At 38.0% G+C, this 18360-nt stretch overlaps 1 protein-coding gene across 2 annotated transcripts in view; it reads left to right on the top strand.

Moving 5' to 3' along the window:
* fgd5a (FYVE, RhoGEF and PH domain containing 5a) overlaps positions 1 to 16041 on the top strand; it is a 37159-nt gene extending 21118 nt beyond the window's left edge. Inside the window, exons 10-21 of one of the 2 annotated variants that reach the window (XM_061727870.1) lie at positions 2225 to 2283; positions 2919 to 2990; positions 3152 to 3220; positions 7550 to 7633; positions 7725 to 7804; positions 7939 to 8035; positions 11187 to 11324; positions 11565 to 11667; positions 11757 to 11893; positions 12430 to 12558; positions 12880 to 13034; positions 13935 to 16041. In XM_061727870.1, coding sequence (XP_061583854.1) covers positions 2225 to 2283; positions 2919 to 2990; positions 3152 to 3220; positions 7550 to 7633; positions 7725 to 7804; positions 7939 to 8035; positions 11187 to 11324; positions 11565 to 11667; positions 11757 to 11893; positions 12430 to 12558; positions 12880 to 13034; positions 13935 to 13971 — 1160 coding nt within the window. In that variant the 3' untranslated portion in view covers positions 13972 to 16041. The remainder of the gene's footprint in view (positions 1 to 2224; positions 2284 to 2918; positions 2991 to 3151; positions 3221 to 7549; positions 7634 to 7724; positions 7805 to 7938; positions 8036 to 11186; positions 11325 to 11564; positions 11668 to 11756; positions 11894 to 12429; positions 12559 to 12879; positions 13035 to 13934) is intronic. The other variant, XM_061727871.1, reaches the window with a different exon arrangement.
* Positions 16042 to 18360: the final 2319 nt, after the last annotated feature.

Consider the following 18360-nt stretch of genomic DNA (forward strand, 5'->3'; position numbering starts at 1 on the left):
GACCAGCACTTATCCATGCTGTATATATGTGATTTCTTGCTTGTGTTGTTCTCTCAGATGTAAGTCGCTTTGGATAAAAGTGTCTGCTAAATGACAGTAGTAGTCAGAGGTGTCAAAAGTATTTACATTCATTACTCAATATAGATACTAGAGTTTAAAAATACTCCTGTAGAAGTTGAAGTATCAACTCTGTTTTTTCTGTTTTTACCCAAGTAAAAGTATAAAAGTACTGGTTTCAAAACTACTTAAAGTATAAAAGTAAAAGTATTGTAAGGGGGAAAAAAGCCATTAAGGACAAAAGCCATTGAAAATGAATGCATCTTAGTATAATGCAAATATATTAAAGAACCATATATGTGTACTATTGAGCATTAACATGTGTTTCAGAGAGCAGCAGATATGATGACTAGTTGCCTATAAGTATTGTAATGGTGCAAAAAGTCAAACTTCAGAGGCATGTTATCATTTATCCTAACCTTTATTGGAATGTGCATCCAAGTTTAGTTGCAGGAATCTGAGGGAACGGATGTAAGAACAAAACTGGACAAGAACATCTGAAACAACCACAACCTAATTCACTCTATCCGGATGGAGCAATTTAAAGCGACACTACGTAACTTTTCCACCTTAATATCATATTTCTAGAGTCATTGTGATGGTACATCAACTTCCAACAGGTTTAATGACACCTCTGTCATGGTCTGAGGGGATCTGTATCGCCTTCACTGGCACTATGTAACTTTGAGGAGCATGGTAGGAACCCTACCACACTAAAAAACTACAAATCGTTACGACTTTGACTGCTTTACGGCATACGTCACTTCCCCCTCCTTCCCGATTCGCAGTCGAGTCGAAAATGGGCGGGGCGTGGAGCTCAGAGCTCCGCAGAAGCTGTTGCTGCGTTGTGGCTGCAGCAGCTCCACACAACAGACGTGGGGAAAAGATCAATAATGGTTTAACTTTTCACCACTTTCCTGCTCGGAGGCAGAACCACGGAGACCAAGTATCTGACATAACAAAGTAAAAGAGTGAAAGAGTCGTCGGCTCGCTTTGGATCGCGGCTGTAACGACCAAACACCGGCTTCCTCACAGTAAAGCCTGAATTATGGTGCTGCGTTAAATCGACGCAGACCTACGGCGTAGGGTACGTGGCGACGCGCAACGTACGATGCGTGTCGCCACGTACCCTACGCCGTAGGCTCTGCGTCGATTTAACGCAGGACCATAAATCAGCCTTAAACCACAAACACTCACGCAGACTGGGTCGGATCAAAACACGGGTTTTATTCCTCACTTCTCCAGCTAAATGCAGTTGCTGGCCAGCTCTCTTCGGTGCAATTAACCCCAATCTTCAGATAAAACTAGTTTGTTGAGGAAAAAATATTAACTCTTATTTGTAGCTGCAGAGGAAAAAAATAATCTCACGAGGAAAACAAAAATAATCACGCCTCGGACTCTCTTCAACATAATGCGGTCAAAAAAAAGAAAAGAGAAGTAAGAAGGATACAAAACATGTACTGTATGTTGTACTATTATACACATTTATTAAAACACATGGGTCTTCAGTAGGGATTTCATATGAATCCAGACCGTTTATAATCATTATTTTCTCCATATACCGCTCCCTGGCTTCCTTGTTTAAGGTATCCCGGTAAATTCCAGTTCATTTCCAGCAGTTTAACATCTTTTTTTTTGCGTTCCGTCTGTTCACTTGGTGAAACAGAAAAGCATCCCGTCTCCTCTCATCAAAACAAATGCAGCGACGGGACAGGAGTTTTCCGGCAGTACGCGCTGGTGCTCATGGGAAACGTAGTGTTCTTTCTGGTAAAGCACTACCGCTTTTGTCCAAAAGATGCCGCCAAACTCAGAAAAGCTGAAAGTTCCGTTGTGCTGCTTTAACTGGATAGTTTTTTTTAAAGGCCGAAATGAAATAGAGTAACGAGGCTGTTTTTAAAATGTCAGGAGTAAAAAGTACAGATAATTGCGTGAAAATGTAAGGAGTAAAAGTAAAAAGTCATCTGAAAAATAATTACTCCAGTGAAGTATAGATAACCAAAACTTCTACTTAAGTAAGGTAACGAAGTATTTCTACTTTGTTACTTGACACCTCTGGTAGTAGTAGTAGTAGTAGTTACTGTTTTAAAGTCAATGAATGTGCTTCTTTGTTGTTGTTTTTTGGTTGTATTCAAGTGCTCTTGGTTTTGTTCTCTGTTGTGTGTTGCAGCTGCCTTAGTGATTGTGTCAGAAGTGGCAGACCAGACCAATGACAATCTGAAACAGGGGGTGAGTTTCTGAGTCCTTACACCCCCACTTGTCTTGTTACATTCTCTGTTGCCTGGGTTGACAAATTCACTGCCAAGCATTGTTTCTTTATATCCTGCATGAAAGAAAGATTTTCAATCACGGAGAAGTTACACAGCTTGTCTATTAATCTGTGTGCTAAACCACTTGCTGTAGTGAAGGAAAGGTCTATGTCTATGTTTTGGAGATTAATGGAAGGGACACGGAATGATGATGTCATCACAAAGTCGTTGTGTATCATTCCTAAGAGAGCAGTGCAAGGGTGGGCATGACGTATGTTCCCTTTCAAATGTGTCTATGTCATGGAGAAAATACACAAGCCCCTCTCCTTATCTCATGCCTCTCAATGTTGGGCTTCCCTGTGTCGCTGACTTCCTTCCTTTGTTTTTTTATCCCTTCTTTCTCTTCTGTGCATATGCACTGCTGCAGACACATAGGCCAATAGACAGTACAAACAAGTTGTTCGATCTCTTCATCCCCATTCATAGTTCAGTATCACATCCTTTTCCGCATGCTACACCATCATTGACAAACAAGGAGGGATGGGTGTTCCTATGTCATCTCCTCCATCATTCCTAAATAATCTTCATCCATCTCTTGCTTCCTTTTTTCTGCAGGAAAATCTGTTGCGTCTTGTCCACATAGAGTACAGCATTGAAGGGAAGAGGGACCTTCTGAAGCCTGGAAGGGTGAGAATCATGAAGCAGCGTTCTTCAACTTCATCTGAAAAACAACTATCTTAGATCCTATGAAAGCATGAAACGCATGGTCTTATCATTGTTTGTGTTAAGTATCCATTTGGCAAATAAACATGGCTTTTTGAAAACTTTACTGGTATTTCTCTTGGCAGATATTTGTCAAAGAGGGCACCATCATGAAAGTCTCAAAGAAGAGTCGACAGCCACGACACCTGTTTCTGGTAATGCTCCTTTTCCTGTCATTCTTACATTGTAACATCAGGCACATTTTACAGCTAATACTGTATTTGTATCTCTTTTATGATTTGCGTTAAACATTTTTGGTGACATTTATTAGCTCCTCTGCCAAGATTTTTACAAGAAGTTTTTCTCATCACTTTGTTTTTTTTAAATTACCAATAGCTGATTAGCTGAACGTGAACAAATATGGGATTAATTGCTTCATTCAGAAATTCAAAAAAGGAGAAGATAAAAACTCACTTAAAACTAGAAAGTCACATGCTTTTGTCAAACAAATGCCTTTTAAATAAAGTCACTAGGGTTGGATTTGCAAAAAAAAAAAAAAAAGTATGCTTTCTTCCCTTCAACATGAGCCACCTACCCAGTTTCCTGAAAACTGACTCGCATATTTTTTTATATTGTGACTGGCAGACAAGGATACAAGACTTCAAATGGTTATGAAAACACAGAAATATCTGCCTGGGGAGCTACCAGAACAACAAGACTGACAGCATTTTTTCTCCAGATTTATATTCCGTGATGTAATGCTCAAGTGATGCAACAGTCAACCAGTGAAAAGCATGTCTTATTTTCTTGTGTTCCATCAGTTTAGTGGCTTCAACCAGTGTATATTTAGGTTATTTTGACCAGTACCAGTACAGTTGCATATCAGGCGATACATGCTTTCATTTTGAAATAAGATGTAGTAAAATCTCAAAAAATCTTTGAAATTTATAAAATGAACAACTGAACACATAAAGGACTAAATCACTTTATGTAATTTTCAAGCTTAAACCACATCAGTGTACAATGGCCTTTTTGAAGATGCATTCTTGGTAATAATGTCTCTAGAGCAGGGTTTCTTCACCCCCGCATCAACACACCTGATTCAAATGAATGGTCAGCATTGGCTTGTCATCAGGTTCTGCACAAGTCTGTTAATGACAAAGCCACTTGTATTACCGTGTGCTGAAGCAGGGTATCATCGAAGGCCCCGTTTACACGTAGCAAAAACGGTGGTGTTTTCATGCATTTTGGCAGTTCGTTTACACGAAAACGAAGCTCAAAGTCACCAAAACCGATCAGTTCTGAAAACTCCGGCCAAAGTGGAGATTTGCAAAAACCCCGTATTCACGTTTGCTTGTAAACGGAGGGAAACGGACATTTAGGCTTCAGAACGTCACATTATGCAACAGAAACGTCCCCAGCGTCATGTGTCCGACCTGTGTTTACAATTTTTTTGGCCACCGTCAATATTTTCTTGTATTTTACCTGTTTTATATTCAAAAGTCACACTTAAAAGTAACTCCACTTCTCTGTCACTCCAAACGAAAGACTCTCGTTCCATCTTGGAAGTAACTGGAAGTTACTCGTGTCATTTGTTGACGTTTTTTTCCAGGATTGGCTAGCATGACTTTATGCGGGTTCGTGTAAATGATGGTATTTTTCAAAACGTATCCGTTTTTGTAAATACGGATATTATATATATTATAAAGTGTAAATTTAGTCAATTATGAATGCTAGCATCTTTCAAATAAAGGGTTTATAATTTAAGCCTGTTAAATGTATTGTTATAGCACTTTGGTGTCTGATAAACAGAATGAAGCACCTACCAAATTATTCATGCAATCAGGAAAACAAAGCTGCCCTGATCTGGGTAGGGGTTGAGGCCAAGGCTCTAAGACCTCCACCTAGCACCACAACCACAGAAAAAAAGCTCCCTCTCCACTGATCTCCTCTTGTCCTCTCTCAGGACTTGTTTTCAAGGGCCCCACTTCCTTACAGGATGTTTGGTGTGGGTCACTGGATGCCGGCTTCCTGTGTATTGGGAGGGGACTGACAGCAAAGTGAGGACCAGACACTGTAGAATGTAGGAAGGAGGTGGCCAAGGAGGAGTGGTGCTGTTACAAAAACACATAATGTGAAATAGAGAAGCCCACTCTATTGTTCCATTTGCAATCAGCGCAGTCTTGTTTTATGAAGTGTACTTTAGCTAGATATCCACAGCAGCATTTGCTGCTTCTCCCACTTAATTCAAATAGAAAATAAAACGTTGCTCTATTTTATCAGTCAACTTGTCTTTCTTAAAAGTTGATATCTCTGGCCAATTAGGGCAATAAAGCTATGTTTTCACGAGAAATCGACAGCTTCAGTTAGTCAGGGTTTTATGTTAGGGTTATATAATTTTTATTTTTTTTTAACAATATTTTTATTGAAGTTCAACAAGCATATCAAGACTTATGTCAAATTTACAAACTTTTTCCACATATATGTACATATATATCCCCTAAAACAATCACACAAACAGTAAAAAAAAAAAAAAAAAAAAAAAAAAAAAATTTAAAGAATAAACTAGACATCAAACTAATAAAGTGCTGTAAAATTGTAATTAAAAAGGCAGGATCGTACATTCTGGGGTTATATAATTTAATAAATGTTTTATAAATTGAATATATATATATATATATATATATATATATATATATATATATATATATATATATATATATATATATATATATATATATATATATATATGTATATATATATATATATATATATATATATATATATATATATATGTATATATATAAATAAATAAAAATAATTCAAACTGTGACCTGGGACAGAGAGAAGCTGGGAGCATGTCACAAGCGAAAAACAAATCTAAAGTTTATAAGAGAAAATTAAAAGAAGGATGGATATCTAGACAGCTGCAACATGGAGGCGAGACAGTAAAAGACAGCTGTAGGAGATTAAGGTTTACAGGATTAATACGCCACTATCAAAAAAAGGGCATGGATCGAAAGGGTGGATGTCAGTCCTCTGGGTAATCCCGTGAAGTCTGTTTTCTCAGCTCTCTGCCAAGTTTCTTTGGAAGGAATCTTTGGCAAAAGGAGCAGCGCAGGGTGGAGTAGACAAATATGTGGTGCCTGCAACCCGGAGGTCACAGGCAGGGCTCAAGTTGGACTATCACACGCTGTTTTGTCTCCCGGCCAGGCTGCCAAAGAGCAGTCTAGTGGTCGTGTTTCTGTTGTTGTTGTGGTGGTGGTGGTGAAGGTAGCCGGGTCCACCCAGTCCTGGATGTCAGTGTAGTCTGAGAAGTGTACGAGGGTAAGGAGGAGACCTGGAGTCGGAGCAGAGTGGAGAATTCCTGGATGCCGCTTTATGGCCCCAGCGGATGTTTAGAGCACACATTAGGTGTGACCAATTATGTCATTTCTTTTGTCTGTGTAATGAAATACCTTTCATAACACAATGAACTCTGTGTGCTCAGGGGACTATTATACTTTTATTTTCACATAGGAATAAACACCTTATTTACAGTAATCCCTGATCTTGTTGAGTGCATACTTATAAATTTGTGCTTTCAAGTATGACTACTGAGAAAAAAAAAAGTCTAATGTCGTTGTTTCTCATGCTGCTTTGAGCTACATCCTTTAGTACAACACCACCACCTTGTGTTGCTTACTGAGTACTGGATAGTCAAGCCTTCTCTCCAAACTATGATTAACATGCTCTCTCTTGCACAGAGGTGTCTTCAGTATCCACATTCATTACTCAGGTAGAAGTATAGATACTAGAGTTTAAAAATACTCCTGTAGAAGTTGAAGTATCAACTCAAGTTTTTTACTCAAGTAAAAGTATAAAGGTACTGGTTTCAAAACTACTTAAAGTATAAAAGTAAAAGTAATGTAAGGGGGAAAAAAGCCATTAAGGACAAAAGCCATTGAAAATGAATGCATCTTAGTATAATGCAAATATATTAAAGAAGCATATATGTGTACTATTGAGCATTAACATGTGTTTCAGAGAGCAGAAGATATGATGACTAGTTGCCTATAAGTATTGTAATGGTGCAAAAAGTCAAACTTCAGAGGCATGTTATAATTTATCCTAACCTTTATTGGAATGTACGTCCAAGTTTAGTTGCAGGAATCTGAGGGAACGGATGTAAGAACAAAACTGGACAAGAACATCTGAAACAACCACAACCAAATTCACTCTATCCGGATGGAGCAATTTAACTGGATAGTTTTTTTTAAAGGCCGAAATGAAATAGAGTAACGAGGCTGTTTTTAAAATGTAAGGAGTAAAAAGTACAGATAATTGCGTGAAAATGTAAGGAGTAAAAGTAAAAAGTCGTCTGAAAAATAATTACTCTATTGAAGTATAGGTAACCAAAATTTCTACTTAAGTAAGGTAACGAAGTATTTGTACTTCGTTACTTGACACCTCTGCTCTTGCATACGTTGTTTTTATTGTGCTGAGGAATGCATGAACATTTCCCTTATATATTCAATATATTTCTTTTTATTTTTTACTTTCAGATGAATGATATAATGCTGTACACATACCCTCAGCAGGATGGGAAATACAGACTTAAAAACACACTGACCCTGTCAGGGATGAAGGTAAAGGTCTAACACTCTATCACTACTATTCTCTCAGGTATTATCTACACCTTTTCCCCTTCACTTGTGACATGTTTTTTTGCACCCACAGGTGAGCAAACCCATACTGGACAACATGCAAAACTGTCTTCGCATTGAGGTGTCTGACATCACTATTACTCTGACTGCCAGGTGAGCAGGAAGACAGAGAGCCACAAGTCTAAAATAATTGATGACTAGAATAAGAATATGTTTTTTCCCTGTGTAATTGCATTCTGATGTGATTCAAAAGCATTGGTTAAATGAATGTTGGTGTTTTTGTTCAGTTCGGTTGGAGAACGGGAGGACTGGTTCCACACATTAAGTCGAGCGATTGCAGACCACGCTGCAGGACTCTGCACATTCGGTGAACCCTGCAGTGAGGTAAATAAGAAAAGAAAAATAACTTTAACCTAATTTATGTTAGGTTGAATAGTAGGACAGCATCTCACATGCTTCAAACAATGGCTTGATTTGCTAAAGAAAATGTAATGTAATTGCTTTTTCAAACAGTTAATCACTAATATTTCCTATATCTATCTACTGCTATATACTCATACTATATACAATTAGTTTTGCATGAAAAAAGTAAATTAATCAAAGCTGTAACCAGCACCACTGCCTTCAGGTGCCATTGCCTTCCTATTCGAGGTATGGACACCTTTTCCTCCCCAGTGCGCCTGTGTCAGAAGCCCACTGTTGCCGATTTACTGTATATCTTTCCTGCTCATATAACCAAACAATGGACTTGATTAGCCAGAACTGAGACTGTGAAGTACAGTTTTACTCAGTTCTAGTCTGTTTGCCTGTGCCAACACACCTGATTCAAGTGAACCTATTTTACTTCACATCAAGGTCTGTATGAGTCTGTCAATGACCCCTTACTTTTAGCCAGGTGTGCTGCTGCAGGGTCTAACACGCAGGGCGCTGCTATTTGAGGATTGGAACTGAGAATAAGAATGAGAATAATGAAGTAGTTCATTACTTTGTAAACAAGCACACATATGATGAACACACAAAGAAAGTACACCATAACCCAGCTGTCTTAAGTCAGAAAAAAGGAAGGTGTTTACAAATCGGGGAAAAAATGAAGCTACACATTCCCAATGAAATCTTTAAAGAAGTCCTGCTGACTAGAACACTGTTCTGAAAAAGGTTGAACAACCTTTTTTAACATAACAACCAAAAGCTTTTCACCACTGTTGAGAAACTAACTAACTTCCCAGCACAGTTAGATTACATTTCTCAGAATAGGTGTTACAAGTTTGCAGTCTTCTTTTGATGTAATATATCTACACCCAATACATCTACACCCAACATTGCACTTCTTACGTAACTGCAGACACATGTAACATCTTTATGCAACATCTACCTCTATCAGTGCTTAAATCCTGGGGAAGGTAGTCCAGAATCTAAATTCATCATCATGTTGTTTAGATACCTGACCAACCAGCTTCCTTAAAACAGTTCTTCTTCTATAGAAACACTTGTGGTGAAAAATGTTAATGCATTAATCCTATCCGGCACTTTCCCCAGATCCTTCAAAACTTGCCATTGTCAAGCCCTTTCTGAGGAAGAGAAGCTTGAATCCGTCAAAGTTAAAGATTACATAGAAAGCTCCAATCTTCCCTTATTTGGAAGACTTTTTGAGAAAGTTGCATAAATTCAACTGAACAATTTCTTAAATGCAAATAGTATTTAAAACGGATTTCAGTGTGGTATCTATTGTTTGGTGTCCAAAATTGAATAATGTATGTGTACTGTTTGACCGGTCTGTATGAAATTAATGAGATCAGGGTGGATACTGCTTGTGGTGAGTTTGAAGTTGATCAGACAAAGTATGCAAGAAATATAATGATCGGTTATGATTTAATATTTTCTAAAATATAAAGTAATTAATTTAACTAACATCTCACACCATGAACGTCCTGGAGAGACTTTTATTGGCCCATCTGAATAAGCAACAACCACACTGCCCCACAGTTTTCTTATTGCTGTGGGGTTGGAGTGGAAGATGTCATCATACATCTCCTCTAACAAATCCCCAGTCATCTGGACGAAGCAGGCAGAACTGAGAGGATTCTCAGTTCTGAGAATTAATCCTGTAAACCCCTTCTGAGAAGGTTCTTTAATTTCTCCAGTGCATTTAACACCATCCAGCCTGCATTACTATGTAAGAAACTCCAGAAGAAACATAGATGCCTCCACGATTGCTGACTACCTGACAAACGGACCAGTTTGTGACTGAATGGTTGTGTCTGACCAGGTGCTCAGCAGCACAGGAGCACCGCAGGGGACTGTACTCTCACCTTCCCTTTTCACTATGTACACCTCAGACTTTCAGTACAAGTTAGAGTCCAGTCATCTGGAGAAATACTCTGATGACTCTGAAGTTGTGGGGCATATCAGTGATGGACAAGAGACGCAAGTGCAAAGAACTTGTGTACAGTTTTGTGGCATGGAGTGGGAGTAATCATGTCATCTTGAATTTGAATAAGACAAAAGAGATGATTGTGGATTTTAGGAGAGCCAGGATTAAGTCAACTAGTTTTCCCATCATGAGAGAAGAAGTGGAGGTGATGAAGGAGTACAAATACCTCACTGTTTACATGGACAGACTGAACAGGAGATACAACAGATGCCTATAGGAAAAGGGCAGAGCAGATTTTACGTCTTAAGGAAGTTTAGGTCATTCAGCGTTTGCATAAAGTGAATGGTGAATATCTTTGGTAATTCTGTTGTGGAGAGTGCAATCACATCTGCAGTCGTCTATTGAGGGAGCAACATCAGAGCTCCGGAGCCTCTGGAGTTGATTTTTCATAAAATGAAGAAGAGCATCAATAACCATGAGCATCATCTTCACAACTCAGTGACTCAGCCATGTAGTGGCTTCAATCAGAGGCTTCTTCAGATCCACTACAATGAAGAGGGACAAGGGATCCTTCATGCCCACAGAAATAACCCTCTGCAATGACTCTTTGAATTTTAATTCAATTTCAATTCAATTTTATTTACTGTATATAGCATCTATTCCAACAGAAGTTGAGTCTCTAGGATCTTTCCAGAGACCCAGAACATAACCCCCGAGCAAATATTACATAAACATAACATAAACAATGGCAAGTCACAACTGAAGAGACTTAAATGTAATTACTACTGTAACAATTCATTTCCTTTCTGGGATAAATAAAGTATTTTGGAATTATACATTGAATTTTTTAAATAGACAATATTTTGAGGTGTGTGAAATGTTTGCCTTGGTGAAAGGGATGTGATACTTCAATCTCTCTGCAGGACAAACTGATGATTTGTCTTTTTTTTTGTTCATTTTGGATGATAATAAACATTCGGAAAAAGATAGGACACTTTTCAGCCCCTCAAAAGAAAGAAAAAACGAGCAATTAACCCTGAACTCTGTAAAAATTCACAACATTATGGAAACCAACACTGTTAGGTCTGACACCAATCTTTGTTCTGGTATCTTTAAGTATTCTGGGAATGACCTTTCAACATCTTACCACTATTGTCCCAACAGGCCCGTGAGAAACTGTGGATGGCCCTGGGAGAAGCTGCACCGGTGCTGGTGCCAGTTTCTCACGTACTGATGTGCATGAACTGCACATCTGACTTCAGTCTCACGCTCAGACGACACCACTGCAATGCCTGTGGCAAGGTCAGACACACGGCACTAAAACTATTGTTTTTACTTACTACTTTTTACTTTATCACTGTTGTTTGGGTTCACAGTGTTCAGGAGGTTACTAGTTTTAGCAAGCTGTACAAAGCTGTATCTATACCTCTTCTGATCACCTTTGTAATGGCTTTTTTTTTTTGTTGTGACCAATATTCTTTGGCTCATTTGGGCTGAGGATGTCGCATAAAGCTGTCTGATGCAGGTCCCCTCTTTGAGCAGGTGGTGTGCAGAGCTTGTTCCAGAAACAGATTCCCTCTGAAGTACCTCAAAGACAGGATGGCCAAAGTGTGTGACCACTGCTATGAAGAGCTCAGGAAAAGAGGTACATCTTTTATTCCACGTGGGGGAGATTTCCTGACGGTTATTTAGCTTCATTCCAAAACAGAATAATAATTGTTTGCATATTTTTAGGTGGCAGTATACCAGGAGGATGTGATAACGCCAGCCTTCGGGCTCACCGGGCCAGTCGTCCCTTGTCCACCGTCTTCCAGAACTTGCAGCCCCCCAGTTTGTGGAAGTCCAGGAAGAGTTCTTCAAGTCTCAGCCAGGTGGAATACTCCTCTTGTCTGACATCTGTAACTACATTTTATATCCAGAATGTATATAATCAATCACTATCTTACAGATGCACTTTAGATCAGAAACAATCCCATAATCCCCAATTATAAGTATAGCCCCTTTTCTGGGAAACCTTTATTCAGTATTTTTAGGAGCTGCTGTTTTTAATGCACACTTCTGTCTGTACTTTATCGGAAAGATTGTGCTTTTTAGTAAGTTCATGTTGTTCCAGGAATCAAACCCAGACCCAGGCAAATGACCACCAATTTATAACCATCAAGGTTGTAAACCATAATCTCTGAAATATACAACAGTTTATTGGCATACTGGTGCACAACAGCTGCCATTAGTGTTCACTTCAGCTCAATTGTTGTCATTCTGCCTATCTTAAAAGTTGGACTAATACGAGCAATAGCATCTGCAAATAGATATCCGATTTTAAATTGTTACACTTGTATTCCATATTCCTCGTATCCATCATTTTGCATTCCTGTCTCTGCGTCTAATGTCCCTATAATATTATCAGGTGTCGTTTGGTGTAGAGGGCTCCACCATGAGCGGGAGCCTGCAGCGACGTAAGAAGAGCAAAAGAAAGTGGAAGAGACTGTGGTTCCTCCTCAAAGATAAGGTGCTCTACACCTTCACAGCCCGTGAGGTGAGGGGACACAGAGTCTCCCACACCAGCCCTAAAAATAGTATAATACTCATCATCATTTATTCATCACTGAAGCAAAGAACCATTTCTTTACAAATGTCATTCATCCCTCTTTATGCCTGGCCACATTTCAACCTTTTTCAGTCACATGAGCAGAACACTAAACAGTTGATAAAGGGATTATCTGTGCTCTTTCTGTTTCTTTTGAGTAATACTGCTTTGTTCTTTTTGGTGCATGAAATTACTTAGAAAAATGTTCCTATTGCTCCTAACAACAATTTAAATTGTGCCCTATTTCTTGTCTCCCTCTGTCTTCTTCAGGAGAAAGTGGCTTCAGAAAGCCTACCGCTGCAAGGCTTTACTGTGAAGCTGACTGAGAGGCCCGAGGGAGAAGAAAGTAGTAATATATTTCATTTATACCACAAAAGAATGCTCTACTACACCTTCAGAGCGGATGATCAACACAGTGCACGCAGGTCAGCTCCAGTGTTTATGGAAGTGAGAGATGTGTCCTTTATTGCTGTCTTGAAGAACCATTTGAAAAATCCAATTCCCTGACCAAGAGTGTAACCTGGGGCATTGATGTGAGAGCGCAAAGGCCAAACCACCAGACCCGTTGTTTTGAGGAGTTTGACAGCAGCTGACAAGCATGGAAGACTATAGCTGTCTTTATACCATATACAGGCATTATATTAGTTTGTTTGATGTAAATGTCATCACCAAAGGTGTGATCACGACACTGAGCAGATGATCTGCAAATGTTTTCCTTTCCATCTATAGATTTTCTATGTTGTGCAAATGTAGATAACAAATGTGGATACACAACAAGCACTCAAATTTGTTATTAATACGCATTAAAAGTAGCACTTATGTGCTTGCAGGGAATCAAGTTGGCAATTAGCACTCATTAAAGGTCAATATTTTTCTTGGTCTTTGGCTACACAAGTGGCATAATCTCTCTCTCTGTAGCCTATATAGATTATTTTTATTACATGCAGTCAACCTCAAAAGTTGAGTCTGAATGTTTGTTTATAATACTCCTATTGACAGGAAAGTTTGTGAACTAGTGAGTTTATTACTAGTTTGAAAAGGCAGAATTCCAAAAGACAAAATGGAAATTGTGTTTAACCTTTGAGAAACTTTGGAAAACCATTAAACAAAATGAAAGACAAAGATTTGTTAACAGATTGTTCTCGTCCATCAGCCCACACCATAAAATCATAGTGTCCCTATGGTATAGCTTTGTCAGACATTCCCTGCACTTTTTATACTTTGAAAGCAAGAACTCTAAAAAAAAACAGTAATGCAGCTTAAACCAAGAAAAGTCCAAGAAAATATCTAGTTTAAAGTTCTAATGTCCTGTTGCTGTCTTTCAGATGGGTCAAAGCCATGGAAGAGGCTACAGTTTTATAGCACCTGCTCAATGAAATGAATAAACCTTGCTATGGCTGCTAGAACTCTTCCATTGAACTCCTCTGCACAACTAAACTACCTGCTGCAACTGGACTCAGAACATCTATGAAGATTCTCACATCTGGCCCATAAAGTCACCTATGGATTCTTGGAGAAGCTGCCAACCTAAAGCAGATAAGTGGAAGAGATGCGGTCAGAAAGATGTTACTGGACACATTGAAATGATCAGCAGGATCCTCTCACACAAATGACCCGCAGGAGACTTCATTTTCCAGGAGCAGCTTGGATACATTAAATAAAACATATGGGAGCCTGAGAAGAAATATTTTGTTCTCCATTTCATCCTTTTGTATGAGCCATTGCACAAAAGTCTACAACTGTTTCAACTTTGATGTATTTTTATGGAGACTACATTTTTCTGATAATAGTCACAAATGTGTCATATAGAATAGACAGACAGGCAGACAGACAGACAGACAGACAGGCAGGCAGGCAGACAGACAGACAGACAGACAGACAGACAGACAGACAGACAGACAGACAGACAGACAGACACATTACGCCATTCGGTAAACTTACTGAATGAAATTCTGAAAGAGTGATGGACAAAAACACAAGATAAAAGTACAGGAAATTAAAAACACAGTGAGTGCTTATGAAATACAAAAACGAAAAAAATAATTACGAATACAAACTTGCATGATGAAAATGACTATAAAGCAGAAAGGTTTAACATATATGTAAATATTGACAGATATTTGTAAGTACAGGAACTTTTTCAAATGCAGAGAAGATCGTATCTGTAAACTAGACATTTAAAATGTATAAGGTTTTTAAAGTGTTTTTAGATTTCTTGGTATTTGTGTGTGGCTCAGAATTTGCATTAGCCACTGCCTAAAAATTATTTAAAAATCTTTGCGCATACTTATAAATATTGCTTCATCATTTGCTGGTCATGTAAAGAGACATCTGTGACTATTTAGAGATGAATTCCTTTCATTTTCCATTGAATTATCAAGCCGCTCTTTTGCTGTGGAGGAAAAATCACCTCACGTTGTCTGTGTAATGGATGTGATTAGGTTTTAGTGATTAGGTTTTAGTAATTAGGTTTTGGTGATTAGGTTGAAGTGTCACTTTGCAAGTGACACTCTTCTTTAACAGTGTTTTCTGAATATATATTGTGGCAAGTACGCTGGAGATATCCAAGTCAAATATATGATTTAGTTCTATTAAAATGATGCTTCATGATGCTCTGATCAAGGGTTCATTTTAATAATTACCTTATGTGAACATTTCTTGTGGCGTGTTACTCAATGTTACTCTTGGATTTACTCTATAAATTGGTCCCCAGAATGACTTGTCTACCTAAAGTATTCCTTTAAAAACTTTTAAGACACTGCATTTTAATTTATTGTTGTTTTGGTTTTTTTTTAATCTTTTTTTTTGCTTTTTTGCTTTTTTTAAATCTGCCATACATTTCTTTTTTATTTGCAATTAATAATGAATGTGCCTGAAACTGAATTGTGCTCCTTAATCCTTTTGATCCTTTTGTTATCACAGTACTGTTCCTGCATGCGTGCCTGCGTACGTGCGTGCGTTTTGTTGTTGTTGGGGGTTGTTTTTTTTTCCAATCTACTTTTATGTGCTTCTATTATTTTAAACAGACTAGTTAGTTCACTGAAACAGGAATATATTAGTGTGACTATTTTTATTATGGGATTTTCTTGGTGTATAAGTGCTGCTGAATGACATATATCCTTTCAGTGTTGGGTTGACATAGCTGCTCATGTCTTCAGCAGAGTAGTGGAGACCACTGGAATGTTAATTCACTTACTTTTTCAGCATCTTTAAGGATGCACAATTTTTCTAATATAAGAAACCTAAATGCTAACCTAATACTCCTCCACCCATCATAAAGCATTATTCTTAAAGCACACCTTGCTTCATTAGGTTGCATTTTGTTTTTCTTACTGTTTCATTACAGCTACAGCCACAGTGTTTTTATGAATTGTATTTCTAGCATATAGTGCATTATCAATGTTTATGTATATAGATGCACATTAAAAAAATAAACAACTTCAAAAAGTTTATATCAGGGGCATTCATAGTGTGGACATATAATTTTGCTATTTTCTCTTTGTCATAACATGTGTTCATCTACTCATAATTATCAATGCAAATGCATGTAATGTGATTACTAACTAGTATCTTAACACATCAGGATGCAGTGCATGGCCCAGACAGAGTCGGACTGCTGCACAAAGTCTTCTCCCGTACATCCCAAAGATTCTCAAAACGGTTGAGGTCTGGACTCGGTGGTTGTCACTCCAGGTGTGAAAATGATGTTTAATTCTCTCTGAGCCCCCATTTCATAATTTTAGCCTGATGAATCCCTATTTTTGGGGCACATAACTTTGGTGAACTGAGATCTGAACAACTGAAACAGCCCTACATCATAAAACTAGTGCCTACTCACAAGCACTGGCCATGATGGGTGCATCACTTCCTCTTCTTCTTATCCTGATGCACTCACAGGATATATAAGCGCATGACCACAGGATATGCTTTCACAAATGGATATGCAATGGGTGAAAAGCTTCTCACTGCAACAGTTTGGGTCAAATAACATCTTATTATTTGAAACATGCCTATCACCTATTTGCTTCATTGAATATAACAGGTGACATTTTACTTCTTTTTCTTCTTTCTTTTCTTTTTTAAGTCAGCCACTGAACAGTATGAAGTAATACAACAACACTGTGCTAAATCTCACGCGGTTTATCAAACATCAAAAAGAATCAGCAATAACTGCATCCATATCTACAGAGGTGTTTTGTCTTCATGGTGTTGATGTGGTTACCACTGCTAGTGATGAACTACACTCTTTGCTTCTGTTGTCTGATATTGGCAAATGCAGGGAAGGTTAAGATATACTTTCATCCAGCAGGTGGCAGTAGTGCATCATGGCAAACATATCTAATTTGAACTGTATTTACACACTGATTTAAAACGGAAGTTACTCATCTATGCTTTAATGGGCACTAACAGTTGGATAATGTTTTAACTCAAAGGAAAATTACTTTAAAATAAAACGGAAAAGATTCATAAAACAACTGTACATTAGTTTGTTTGTATTTATTTATTTATTGTGTTCATCACTGATAGAACATTAGCATAGGATTGTCATACAGTGTATTTGTATTTCCATTCTCTCTTTTTTAAATTTCCATTCACTATTTATTGCAAATGTTTTACTTACCAGTGACCTGAGTAACTATGATTTTGTGTAACAATTAGTAATGTATTGAAGACTTAATCCAAAGTCTTTGAGTGAAAGACCACCTTTCAGCAAACGTATCGTTAATATCAGCATTTTAGTCCATTCAGATTCGGGTTAGAGTTGTAACAAATATTATCTTAAAGTACTACAAATTTTCAGCAGCCTGATTTACCCAAGGAAGAGAAAACATTTTCAGTCAAGTTGAGATGACATATTTCTCCTAGCTTGGAGGGCTAACATACCATTACACTTACGTGTTGCATTATTGCATAAAGTGGACAAATATAGAAAACACTGCTACCAATACAGATAATAAAGCACCTTTTGTTGTCAGATATGTTGATTAGTCATACCGAGAATGACAAAAGTACCAACTCAACCAACGTTTAAGTCTTTTTTGAAGATGGGGTCATTTTACTCATGTCTGATGCTTATCTTTAAAAGGAGTTATCTTTTTAAAAGAAGTCTGACTGTGTTCAAAAGTTGGAAGAAGGAAGTGATCTGATCAAAATTAATCAGAAACGTTTATTGTACAGAAACGTGAGTACACAAAAGACACTAATCATGAATGAGCCTGTTCTGTCTCACCAATCCAGCCCTTCAATCTGCATTGCCATCTGTTTTGGTGGTGGAAACATTTTACATCAGTCAAATTGGTGTGCTTTTGATGCGCTTTAGATTTGTATTAAAAAAAGAAAATGTTGATGGCAGAATGGTACAAAGGTAATTTTGACAAAACCCTAAGATCTGGTTCTTTTAGTAGCAAAATGAGCATTAATGTGGTATTTCACCACCTTTATGTTATGGTCGTGGGAGGGATTTGTAGATCACGTGACCTGAGTACGCACCACGGGGGTTCTTCTTAAGTATTATTATTATTTTATAAAAATAGCTGATGTAAGTAAAAACAGCAGCAGGAAGTCACAGGTAGGACCTATGTGTAACATGAGTAACTGGAACAAGGAGATCCGCGAGATACTCAGCCTCAGACAGCACGTCATAAACCCGAGTGTGTCTGGAACCACAAAGGATGGTCCGTTGTTTGGATAACTGGACACAAAAATAATAAACTGGAGCTTTACAAGAAGCAAAACACAGGCACAAATCTC

Source organism: Cololabis saira, chromosome 8, assembly GCF_033807715.1.
Source record: "Cololabis saira isolate AMF1-May2022 chromosome 8, fColSai1.1, whole genome shotgun sequence".
NCBI classification, from domain to species: Eukaryota; Metazoa; Chordata; class Actinopteri; order Beloniformes; family Belonidae; genus Cololabis; species Cololabis saira.